General features: G+C 37.5%; 1 protein-coding gene across 1 annotated transcript in view; it reads right to left on the bottom strand.

Annotated features, from left to right (window-relative positions):
• The window catches only part of PRMT3 (protein arginine methyltransferase 3), a 44,213-nt gene that overhangs the window by 11,660 nt on the left and 18,875 nt on the right, over positions 1-13,678 (bottom strand). Inside the window, exons 10-12 of the mRNA XM_010084441.1 lie at positions 10,698-10,776; positions 5,548-5,735; positions 3,156-3,242 (exon numbers count right to left, since the gene is read on the bottom strand). Coding sequence (XP_010082743.1) covers positions 3,156-3,242; positions 5,548-5,735; positions 10,698-10,776 — 354 coding nt within the window. The remainder of the gene's footprint in view (positions 1-3,155; positions 3,243-5,547; positions 5,736-10,697; positions 10,777-13,678) is intronic.

Genomic DNA, 13,678 nt, shown 5'->3' with positions numbered 1-13,678 from the left:
AAAGCCAAATTTTCAACTTTTAACTTAAAAAATATTTAGTTTCTCACCTAAGGTTGGAATTAAAGACTTATATGCTAATACTTGTTGTTATCTCAAGTGGATAATTGGATATTAAGAAATGAAACTGCCTAACATTTAAGAAGATTTAACAAGCAAAGATTTTTCCTTAGTCAAAATAATTTTCTCCAGTCAACCCAACTTCCTTTTTCCTCCTAAAGGTTTTAATACAACAGTCACGTCCTCTGGTTTATTATCCTTCTTTCACCCCCATCCTCCCTCCCACTTTTTATACACATCCCCTGCTCTTTGACAAGATCTCTGGGGAGCAATGAAGAGATACTGCCATTTTCCTCCCAGGGGATACTGTTATTCAGCTCGGAAAGATCAACCTTGACGGACTCACAGGGGAAACGCTCACAAACAAAAGAGAGGGTTTGTCAATTGATTTCCACACTGAGGGTAATCACCATTATATTTTATCTCAAAAGCTCACACAGTGATCAACTTAGAATACAATTAATGGAGTATTTTCCTAGCAGCATCTACTAACTGATATTAGCCAGATGTCTCATTAAAACCAGCAGTGACAAACCCTAGCTCTTTACCAGCAAAATGCACGTTTGCAGGCTAATTAAATTTATTTTTGGCCATTATCTTCATAAGACTGAAATCAAGTCAACTTGCACTAACAAGTGCTTTGAAACAATTTCATATAATGACTCCCTGCAACCGCTTTGGGCTTTGAAAGTTAAAATAATGATAAAGAAACTTAAACCTAAAAGATACTACTTGGTGGTGAACCACAGGAGGAAAAAAAGAAAAATGAACAGAAATAGATGCTCCAAGAAAAGCCTCGACTTCCCTGGCACCTCCTAAAAACTGAAAAAAACTAAGCACCACATTTAATATAATTATTTCTGCTCAATCTTTCCATCTTTCTCAGGTTTATTAGTACTTTTTTTCTTGAAGACTTATCTAATTGCTTAAATACCTGGAAGAAAAACCTGTTTAGAGCGTTAAGTTTTCTTTTAAGGATATGGTGTATATACAATGCATTTAAAATTCATTACAGGATCACCTGCAATACACTTAAGATGCACCTACAGAGAAACATCAGCCTGATCTGTCATGAGCATGACTTAATACTCTGCTAGATTGATTTTTTTTTTTTGTCATACAAAAGCGTGAGGGTAATTTAAAATATTTTACATGTAGAAGGACAGACTTAAGTCAGGTACGTTTCAATTAATACAATGCTCTTAGGTTTTGGAAACTGCATAGTTTTTCTGTTTCTCACAGCTCATCACAAAGTCCAGGCATTTATATCCTGACTTAGCCTTCAGATTTTAGAGGCATTTAGCATCTTGCCACAGAAAGGAGAAGTGCCTCTCCTGCCTGAGGGGTCCTGGACGTGTTACAAGTCATAATCAAAGCAAATATGGTAATGAGTTAGTAAAAAGACTGCATTATGTCTCCGATTCGTGACAGTTTTTACTACTTCCTGTCCTGTTACCACAGACATGTAAACAGGTTGATGGGAGGCAGCAACAGACCCCAACATGGCTAATGCCTCCAGAGCTGCCAGATGAAACTTTAGCTCTTCAACGATTAACATTACATTACATACTCCAACCGGACGAGGTCATGGCTCTTTGATCCAAATACTTGCTAAATTACTTCTCATCACTACTATGCTTCTGCAAAAACAAGTTCAACAACAGCAACCATGCATCCCATGCTGCTGACACATTTCCATGGCAGAGTGTCTAGCGTGTACTTCTCTGTACCCATGCAGCGCCTTGGAAAAATGCGGTGTGGAAACCCACCCCCCACAACCCAATGAGAGTGCAAACTAGTAGCTGCAAACTAGATCTGCAACAGGATCCCCCAAACAACTAACATATCACCAGGCATCTAAGCCTTCCATTTGTTTGGTTTTTAAAACAGAGCGCTTAACAGAGGAAGTCTGAGTTCTGATGGAAACACTGGTCTGAAGTGAGCTTTGCTCTTGACAGCAACACTAGGAAAAAGACAACTAAATCTGTTTTCACACTTTCATGGCACAGAAAGGGTGGAGAAAAAGCTGCTTTGAAATGATATATACAAGCATATAAGGATGGATTTCCAACCTGTTATTTTTGTGATTTTTTTTTTTGTAAATAAAGCAAAAATACTTTTAAATGTTCATATTAAAAAAAATGTTAAAATCAGGACATGTACAAAAAGCCAGAATTTTGGGAAACACAAGCAGCTTTCTCTTTTAGTGCAAAAAATGAAAAGCCAGTAGAATAACAAAACATAGATGCAAACAAGAAAAACACCAAATGTTATTTTCAAAGGACAAATTGCAATCTTAGAGCATCTCCTCAAAAATTCTCAATATAAATAATGGTCTTTTATTGTTCATTTACTGCAAGGTTAGGCAGCCTGATATGATGGATGAACTGTCAACCCCCAACTAAACTTCTACAATCCATCACAGAAAGAGTGGAAATTTCATTCAAAGTGTCAATAAACCTAAATGATGAAGTGCAAAATACTTTACAGAGTTCTTATCATTTTTTAGAACTTGCGTTTACTGCAAAATTTCAGAAACACTGCTCTTCCCGCACTTCCCTCCCCTTCTCCCTGGAAGTCACAAAATGCAGATGTACATCTTGATTTATAAGTCAATGATACCATAGAATCATAGAACAGAAACAATTTTTTTTGTAAAGGTCTACTGCTAGGGAAAACGATGTTTACAAAAGAAGCTATTTTACTCCACCCAAATATCAAAAAGATTGGCATGATTTTGTAAAGATTTCTGTTTAACTAACCAGTTATTCAAAAGTGGCCATGTTCAGAAAATTAACCCAGGGCTGCACTGGAGCTTGGTCTTTCTTCAGACAATGGGCTGGAGATCAAAACAGAATAACCCCCATGCTAAGACTCTTTATCTTTCCCTTTCCTCATCTACCTGTATTATTCCATAACACTATTACTGGAGTTTTACATCCATCTCTCCTTACCAAAAGGGCTCATTCTGACACCTCTGTACTGCAGAAATGACTGTTTCAAGGTAAGGACCGATGATAAACAAAGCTTAATTAATGCATCGTCTATTAGCCCAATGCGATATTGACCATATAAGAAGAAACTTAAAACTGTCTTACCGTACACTTTGTGCTCGTTGTAATGGCCAGGGTGAAATCTGAAGAGAATTCTAAGTCCGGAGTGGATGCAGTATTACAGTCAATATGCTGTTGAAAGGAATAATACAATTCCGTCAGTGAGAGAGCTGAATTTAAATTAAGATCTTTCTTTGGATGAAGGTTGTTCAGTTGCTCCAATAAAAAGACAACTTTTCTAGGGCAATATTAACCCAGCTCTCCAGAAATGGGAAGAGACTTAAAAACCACCTAATCCTACCTGCACACTGACAAAACATCTAAAACCCCTCTTCCCCAAATGCCAAAGTAAACAGACACTTTAACCAGCAGTGGTTTCGAACTAGATACAATAGCTTACTCTGTTCAAGAAAGTTGCTCTTAGGTAACTCTCTTGATGACAGCTGCCCATTGTTGAAGTCAAGTACCTTTCACAGGCATCCACACAGATCTCAGCAGCAATTAGTTCATAAGGCCACAATTTCAAGACATTTCAGCTGCAGAATTTTGTATTGCCCTTCGATTGCTGTGAGCCCTTTGCACAGGACCCCCGTTGGCCCATTTCTCCAGCCTATGGAGGTCCTTCCAAACAGCAGCACGACCACGTGGTGCATCAGTTATATGAAATATCAGAGTGACACAACACAGGAGAAAAGGCACACGAGTCTGAGAACTGCTGCTCTGTTTTGAAATCAACACAAAACAGCATCACAGCTTTTAAAGAGTGCTAAGCTTCAGTTTTCAGCTGTTCATAAAAATTCCACCATGTTTTTTCACTATATGAAGTTCTGTAGTTTACATACTTAGTTAAAATATTTTATCAAAGAATAGCACATACTGCTGAAGTTAAATGTCATATACAATATTCATCAATATTTCTTGATGCTGCCTCATCTTTCTTTAAGGAACATTTTGCTTCCTGAAAAGTTAAATTATAAACTATTCAAAACAAGCAGCAGCTAATCTGCACAAACACACTAAAATATCTTCTGTAATAATCGTATGATGAATTGGAACATTTTGAAACTTTCCCTCAAAAAGATAATCCATTTGTTCTGTGGAATGGCTATTGATTAAAACAATTTACATATAATGCCACTGTTGCTCAACTCATTAATCTTACTATTTTGTACTGTAACTCCAGCAAACAAGCTCATGCATTGACTTTAGGTTATTTTAAAAACCACAATTGTTACTGAGAACAAATGAGTACAAAATCATTAAACTTACCAGTTATGCAAAATGCTGCATGACGACAAACTGCTAAGCATGTACACCTGAGCTGGACAGTGGCTGCTCACGACAGTATATATTAGAAAGGGACATGTACTATCACCAGTAAAGCATTTTGCTTCTAAAATGACAGCAGCTTACAGGGTGCACTGGGCAAATTTAACTATAGTTATTGTTAACACTTTCCAGATGTTATTTTCTTTGTTTGCCTAACAAACTGAGAGAGCTCAACTTAACCACACAGCTGTTAATTTAGAGAACATTATTTGTTCTTCATTTTCTGTATATCAAACTTGACCTATTTGCAAGAAGCATTCAACTACACTTCCATTTGAATCAGAACATGCAAAATGTTATAAGAAAAGGCAGGTGAGAAAAGTGCCTATGCCTCACTCATTGCACAATCAGACCTGTCTCAGATGCCCAACAATTATAGCCTGAGATTCTCGATCTCGGTACCCCTGTTTTGTGCACATGCATTCACTACGGGCGGAATTTATCTTCCCTATAATGACATATTTCAACAACTGAGTTGATCACTCTACCCTCCCCCTACACTCAAGGAAAACAGACGCTTGTAAGCCTCAAGTCACACAACTTATTACAGGTGTCCTTAGGAATTTTATTTCACTGACTCTAGAGGGAGTCTAGTCAACAAGCTCTGCGAATAAAATGTAAGACACATCTGTAATGACTTCATCATCCACAAATAAAGAATCTTGAAGTAAAAAAAAAAGAAAAAGTAGAGATACAAAAGAAGGCCAAAGGAGTTATTCAAGTTAAAGAAAAGAAATATCAGTCTCAGCACTTCTTATATTTGAATATCCAATTTAAAAAACTTAATACTTGTAAATCTTCTCTGTAATAAAATTATAGACAAGAAAAGCTTAAACAATAACTTGCATCAGGATATAATTACAACAGAACTGTACTGCAGTACAGAAAACAGAACAGAACAATCTGAATATGGGAAGATTACTAAGAGCGCAAACTTGTTAAAAAAAACAGTTAATACGAGTCTTACAGTCTTAACACCAAGAACCTTACTGCATTTGTATCACTTTGAAGATGCCAAAGTTTGTGTGTGCATGTATTTTTTTCCCCTCCTCCATAAAAAAAAGGGAAATTTCTAATCTGCCTACTAAAAATCTAAGAAGTATGGTACCTTAATGACACTGGCTGTAGATATCAGTGTGTTTGGATCCAGCACCTCCACAACAGCTTCTGGAACCACAGCCTTCTTCATGCAAGACATGTCAAAGCCATACACATCTTCCCAGAAAAGTAGCTTGTCCATATGTTTACTCATATCCCCAATGGCTACTAGACTAATGGTACAAATGTCAGGATAAACTGTAACAACAGAAACAGATCAGTGAAATTTTATTTTAGACATGCATAGAGGACTTTATTTCTTTTCTCTTTAAGTGATTGACATCTTAAAATAACAAATAAAAGACCTTTTTTCAGCTTTTGGACACTTTTTCTGATACTTTATTTTCTGGAGTCCCATTTGTCCACAGAAGGGACTAGGCATTGGAACTTAATTTTCCCACACTGCTCTGTTCACAACAAAATATCTTTGTAGTTGAATCCCATCGCCAGCAAATGACTGGAAAATTTATGTCTGAAGAATTTGGAACATCCTATTCTGGCTTCTATACAAAGACTGACCTAAAATGTATTTATTAGCTGTAGACAGACATGCAAAGGAAAATTCATGTGAGGGCTTTGCAATACCAAGAAACCTCTGCGAAAAGACCTTATTTCCCGAAAAGAGCAAGCATCCTTACTCAAAAGTTTTATCCCTGTTGCTTATCAGCTCTAGTTGCTATTTGCCTTACAACCTAAAAAAATATTTCTGGATACTAGAGAAAAAAAAAAAAAAAAAAAGAACAACACTCTTCTATCCACATCTGAAGAGTATGAAGCTGACCCAACAGACAGAAGAGAACTTCCACATCAATTCCCCCCACAGTTTTAGGATGACAGCTATCATTCTTACACTATCTACACAATTGTGCTTTCCTTTCTCCCAGAAATATCTTCAGAACAAGCATCTATTTACAGCTTTTCCAAATAGTAGTGGAAGACTGACATTTGCCTTCTTAACAGCTGCCTACTGCAAAGGCAGTCAATCTCTTGGCAATCTCTATCCACTCCTGATTGGAAAAGACACAAGGAACAGCTGCTACGAACATGACTGTCTATAGCAGTAACAAATAGGAAAAGACGCTTATATTTAGCTAGGTTTCTTTCCACAAAGAAATTCTCAAACTTTTAGAGTTTTAAAGCCTTCGAAGCCACATATGAATTCTTGATATTATGGCTTGAAAGCAAAATGCCTACTAATAAACACCTTATTTTATTTTTTATTCATATGTGAATGTGCTAGTGTTAATAAAACTGAAGCTAAATTTCTCTTTTCCTCCCCAAAGTCTGGTGAACTGTAAAATTAATTTTGTCTTCAGCTCTGCTTGAAATTGTGGCTTATCAAAACGAGCATGGAGAAATCACTGGTGCAGCAGGGTAAGTCAGAAAAGCAGTATTTTTTTTCCTTGTAAAATACTGAAGATAGAAACAGCAAATTGAAATTAGACCTTTCATATAGTGAGAGTAGATCTAGCCTAAAGGAAATAACTTTATACATATTAATGCTAAAGAAGAGTCTTCTCTAAATAAACTCTTTTTTTAATATGAAGACATTAAAGTAAGCAACCTCTTCTAGATTTGGACTGATAAGTTTATACAAAATATGAACATTGTCATTTTTCTCACTTTCTAACTGTTTAAAACAGAACAAATAAATATCATCCCTACTTTGCAGACGAGGAACTCAAAGCAGAAGGTTTCTCCAGGAACAGCCTACATTTAACTCAGCAGTAAAAAGGTAGTTTGATGAGAATCAAACCAGGAAGGTGTTCAAACTGTCTTGTCTGAAACAAATCATCTGGCTCCAGTACACCTGACAGCTGTCACACATGCACAAAAAAACATCTGGTAGTTGGAGTATTTGCAAGTAGTTCCTGGATCCATGAATAAGGAATTTCCCTTTCTCAAAGCTTTCATATTGCTGTTTACTAGTGTGACAACTGCATTATATTTGGCTTTACCTTCCAGCATTTCAAACCTTCAAGAGCCGCCACTGATGCTCCAAAGATTAAAAGATAGAACAGACAACAAAAGCAAGCAGCTACAGCCTTTGAGGCTTCGAATATTTCAGTTAAATGCTCTTTATAGGATATAAGGGGCATGGTGAGAAGACGGGTGAAAAGAGACCGGAAGTCCCTAGTTACAAAATACACTTACATGCATGGGAATGACACTGCAAACAAAAATGAAACCTTCCTTATAACCTTCCTTCCTCAGACTAGCCCACGTTTCTGGGACACAATGTTAACAGGAAAAAGTTTACCATCTATCAAGTGTGAAATCTTTGAGTGAGACTATAATCTGTTTTTATTAAATCTCTTCATACACACAGCAAATCCTTAAATCATCAGTGGAACTCATGATCAATTACGCAAAGTGCTTAAGAGCACGCAAAATGTAAACACTAATTCTCTCATCTCATCTGCAGTTTTTGTTTAGCCTGTGTTCCACCAACACGGCACAGGCAAAAGTCTACAGCGATACATTAGCTTCCAAGTTTCAAACCCACCCATGTCCAGAAGCATATGCTATATTGAAGTTTGACTGGAACTGTAAGCATGTTATCTAAATACAAGGCTAAATCATCTAAATGCTGTAGACTTTTGTAAATGTTTAAAAGCATCTGCCTAAAATTGTGTTTGCCATTTCAGCCACTACCCTCGATCTCCCTGAAAATCTGCTGCTCTTTCTGCAAGCCTGTAACATTTTCCTGTACAATCCTGACAGACTTGTCATTTTTTTCTGATTAAGTCTATAATCTAATAATTATGTTCTCACAGGTGAAATGAACAAAATGCTGATTGGACAAAAACACATACTCCTCAGTGCTCTCACAGATTCATTGTTTTGACCATCTGTGTCCTTCTCGACTCAGTGCCCAGAAATCATCTGTCACTAGTAACAGCTCACGTGGTGAACAGAATACGATGGGAAATCCTTTATCCCTCAGCAATGCCTCACAAACTTCAGGATGCTGAAGGGTAAGGCAGCAATCCTCCAGATATGCAGAAATAATTGCAAGTGAATACCATCATCATTTTGACATGAACAAGCAAAGGTTTTGAATGACACCTTCCTTACCTATGTCACCCCTCACCAATATGCACTGTACTCAAGTGTATGCAAAAATACATACTCAAGCAAGTTAACAGCTCTAAAGAACAACAGATGAGTCCTGGACAGCAAGAATTTTATGTTCCCCAAAAAAGCTATTATATACTGTACACATTACCCTAGACAGTTCGGCATAATCCACTTCAGCATGCCAATAGGCTAAACTGAAATAACGACGATATGACTGACTGAACACAAATGCAGAAATTGGGATTCTATTCCCGGCTCAATCACTAAAATACCTGGCCAAATCGCAGCTGCTTCTGTTGCTTTCCTCAGCTTTCAAACAGTTCCTGTAATAATGATCTTGGGCTCAGCAGTACAAAGTGGCTTGAGACAAAACTAAGCTTTATGGCAGATTCAGGACTTTCTCTGGTAAGACTTCACCTCAGAATGAGCTCTTGGTTTTGGCTCATTTGAATTTGGACGTGTCCACAGTTCTGCTCCTGTTCATCTACACCGCAGAAGTGTCCATCTTGCTGACTGCTGAGCAACCTCCCCACGCATCTCAGGTGCAGCCATTTACCTGCTATACAAGCTGGCAGAAGAGCAGGAATTGAAAGCATCTTAAGGAAACAGCAGTCCATTTAAAATCCGGCCATACCAATTGGGGACTGTGTAATACTGTATGCTTTGGAAGAGTCAAATAAGGGCCCAAGACCATTCTCAGACCACAAAGGATAAGTGCACTGCAGAACCAGCATATTCTGTCTCTCAAAGGAAACTTTGGATAGCACAAGCCACTAGCAAACTTACCAACAATACAAGTAGAGCCCAGAGAACAAGATACTAATGCAGTTTCAATAAAGGTCAGAAATTTCTGGCCCTCTCCAGGTGGCTTTGGTAGTAGCTAAAACATTAAAATTTGAGGACATCCCCTAAAATTAAATTATATAGTGATGTAAAATTATCAGCATATACTTACACAGAGCACCCCACACCTGTGTTCCAGATCTGGCTGGACTATGCTATTTTTTAGTCTATTAAGAGACTAAGCTCTTATTCTGTCATACTGTTCAAGTGGCTTCTAAATATTTTAACACATGAACAGTAATCTCTTGCTCGTATATTCAGCTTTGTGATCGAATGTTGAACAATGGTATAAAACCTCCTTTTTTTCTGCTGCACTCTGTAGCATACAAAAGCTCACTGCAATCAAAGGGAAGCACTGCAGTGAGGACTGTTACATAGTCATTAATCCAATCATTAAGGCAGTGTAGTGAAACTAACTATGTGCATGGTTAGCACAAAAGGGGAAAGAAAAAAAAACACCCAGACTGATGACTACAATTGAAAAGGTCAATATGAAATACGATACTGACAAAGGAATTAAGCACAAGGAACAAAGCATATGCAGAACTCGTGCAGAAAACTGCATCACATGAGAAATAAATACTTACAGGCGTTTAAACACTGCTCAAGACGACACTATCTAAGCTACTTAAAAAGGATAAAAACTCCAAGATAAAACCTTTTTGTTCTGTCACTTCTCTACCTCCAACCAAGAAAAAAAAGAGTATATTCCCACCAGTAAAAAATAAATATGCTAAACTGAAACAATGTAATTCCATTAGCCATTTCAGGTGGCTTCTTGTGTTTGAAACTATGTCCTCCCCATGCCACTTCCCTCCTCCAGGAAAATATCCTATGGACTCTTCCTCTAATTAATTGTAGCTTACTCCAAGTTTTATTCTGTAAGATGTGATACTGTTTTTTTCCTCTGTTTGTAGTTATGCAGAAATTGGGACTTAAGAGGGGAAAACAAGTTTTCATATGTGTGAGAAGAAGTAGGGAGGAAAAATTTAGACTGTACTTAAGAATAAATAACACCCTCTGTTCTTATAAACACCATTAACTTGAGACTTTGGTACCCATCTTATGTTCTTCTATTACCCATACAGTAAATTAATGCCTTGAAGCCCATACTAATGGAAACATTTTTCATTTAGACTGGCAACTTTCTCATCCATGCATAGCTTATTCTAAGTCTCTGAGTTAATTTAGTTTCCCCCCAGAGCTAAATTTATTAAAAGAATTACGTGCACCAACCTGAGCCCCCCTCTGCCAGGTACTTGTCCTTTGCATAGATGACAGAATCCAGCATTGACTCAAAGAGGAGGAAATAACCCTGTTTATAGAAAAGGGAAAGAATTTACAAATCATTATGTTTCTTACGTAACCTATTTTATCAGTCTAAAGATAGACTTTATCAACACAGTTGAAGAACTTTATATGCTCACACACCTCAATAAGAGCAGCACCCAGCAAATTTCTCAACAATAGCATTGTTACTTCAAAACTTCAGTTACATAAATTATCATCTTTAATTTCCCAAACTGCAAGAATCTATCAGCTACTAAATTAATAAACTACAGGCCATAAACATCCAATCTACACCAACAATTACCCAACAGAGTCCTATGACATCAAAAGAAATCAAATTCACCTCAAACCAAGTGAAAAGCTGTATGTATCATTTTTTTTAGTAACAACTCTGAGGCACCATACAAAAAAAAAAACCCCAAAACAACCAAATTCCAATCCCCAGAGAATCCCTTCCCACTTCAAACTGCAAGTAACATTAAAATTACTGTCAGAGAAACGCCAAATGGAATGCACATTTGCAACCTCATGGTGCCCTGTACCACCTTGGGCAACGCTCACCAGGACAGGTAGAAATGAATCATAAACCAAAGACATGGGTTCTCTGCATGTTCTACAACATTTAGCAGCACCTCAACAAAAATTCTCAGGACAATGGTTAGTATTTTAAATGTGACCTCTAGAATGTATCTTAAGACTAGTTTCCAGCAACAGTCAGCAGGTTGCAGAGTGACATTTTTACAGATCAGCTCTTTGCTTACATCTTCCTGCCTGAAATGCCCATCACCGACAATGTCTGCCAATCAAGTGTAAGTAGTACATTTATAAGACACGCCTTATTGTGAGAAACAGTGAAATTCTGACTGTCCTTTCCCCAACCTTTCCACTCTGGCACCATTGGTTCTCCCCCCCCACTTCCCGGTTCTATCTTCCCCCTCAATTCATTATAGCATTCCTGTAAGTTACATAAACTGTCAATGGTTCTGAATCAAGTCATTTATTACTTATACCAAAGCATTTTGCTCAGTGTGCTGTACTCATCTGTAGTGTAATTTAGAATGTAATTTCACAGGCCGCTGCCTCACCTGTAGGGGTGCCATCTGGAAAGAGAATTATACCTGACGCCTTGTCCCCAGGATGCTGTGGGGCACTCTTGCTTCCACCCCAATAATGTTCAGGGCCTTGTTTTTTTCTTAAGCATGTATTAGCATCCTCAAAATTAACTACTGCAAAGAGATCTCTAGGATACAAATCTGTGAGCTGAGTACTAATAATTCAGTCTTGCTAGTGGCTAAATTAAGACACCTAAAAGGTGACATGTTCTCTGTTAAAGACAATCTGAATACACAGCACATCTTAAATGTTATACTGTCATGTGATGCATTTTCTACTAAAAAGCTGGTCATTTCTTTCTCAAAGGGAAGATGAAGTTCCTTACTTTTACATTTTCAAAACTGAAATGAAATGGTTGCTCTCTAGCTAATAAAAGTCTAAAAGCAGGTTTTTTTTCTAAACAGAACAGCAACTTTTCATATTTTTCTTGCAAAGAAAAAATACTGTTCCCATTAGAATTTTCCTGCTAATCCATACAGATTCTCTAAATAAAGAGCTGAAATCTGACATATCTTGAATTTCTTTTTGCTCTCCCTCTTTGCATTTCCAACATCTTCAAGCACTTACATTCACATATTAACAAAAGGTTTCACACTGTTCGGTATCATGTAGGGAAGGAAAAGAAAAAGCAAATTCACACAAGAAAGCCAGACAAAGAGGAATCTTCATTTGCATCTAGCCAACATAATGTTCCTTTCTGGACAGTGTTGGAACAGCGTGTACACTGGCCAGCTATTAATCTTACTTCCATGGCATTGTCCTCTTTATCTGTGTATTGCAGCAACCTATAAAAATGCTAACATTCCTAAATATTTAGAATACCTAATTAAGTGAAATGCACATGGCTATACAATGATGACATTAAACAGCAAATCAGCACACAGATGGGAAACATGGAACATCCAATACTTCATTTATGAGAGCTGCTTTTCAAAATCCTTTACTTCACATCTTTGAGGCAGTGATTTACAACACAATTTAAGCTCTTAAGTGCCCAGGTTGCTTCTAAAACCAAATCTTGGGTTCCCGAATGAGAAATGTGATCTTGGGAACATCATTCTTGGTGCACGTACTAGGCAACTGACCAGCAGTTACCCTGAAACAACTGTAATTCTTGAGTGGTCACTGTACTGTCAGAAAGCACCAACCGTAACACATGATTCTTAAACCACTAGTTTAAGCCAATGGCTTAAACCTTCCTTGAAACTAGTGACCTCAACACTAAGTTAAGCTCATGCTTCAAATAACGGTCATTATAGCAGTGGAAGAAAAGCTTTTGCAGATTTCCAGCACACTGAAATATTTTATATAAAAACAGCCAACAGAAAAAACCAAAGCAAACAATTTATTTCCACCTTTCCCTGGAAACTAGTTAGATACATATGAATCCATAGTGAACGTGTGAACTTTTTCGCAAAGGCCCTTGCACACAGAACAGCCACAGTTCAGAGAGGAAAAAAAAGTAACTTTTATTCAAAGTTTTCATTATTGATCTTAAGTCTGAAGGAATTTTTCTTTAAGTCCAAACAGTGGGAACTAGCATGAAAAAAACATTTTGAAGTGCTTTTTGAAGGTCTGCAATATGAGGAGACTAACTAGCGGAAGTCCACAAAAGAAGTCACAAGGGGTGTTTCCTACCACATTTTTGACAGGAAACAGACTTATTCAGTCATTATGAAGTTCAGCCTGGTTCTGGATCTTGTCCTACAGATTTCTTTATCAGGACCGAAGGCAGGTAGTAAGCACAAGCGTGTAACAGTCATCAGCCAGCACATGAAAGAAAGGTAGTGAGCCAACAGCTGAAATCCAACAGA

The sequence above is a fragment of the Pterocles gutturalis genome, unplaced genomic scaffold (assembly GCF_000699245.1).
Source record: "Pterocles gutturalis isolate BGI_N339 unplaced genomic scaffold, ASM69924v1 scaffold30821, whole genome shotgun sequence".
Classification (NCBI taxonomy): Eukaryota; Metazoa; Chordata; class Aves; order Pterocliformes; family Pteroclidae; genus Pterocles; species Pterocles gutturalis.
The sequence above is the reverse complement of the archived record's forward strand: the minus strand, read 5'-3'. Positions and strand labels throughout refer to the sequence as shown.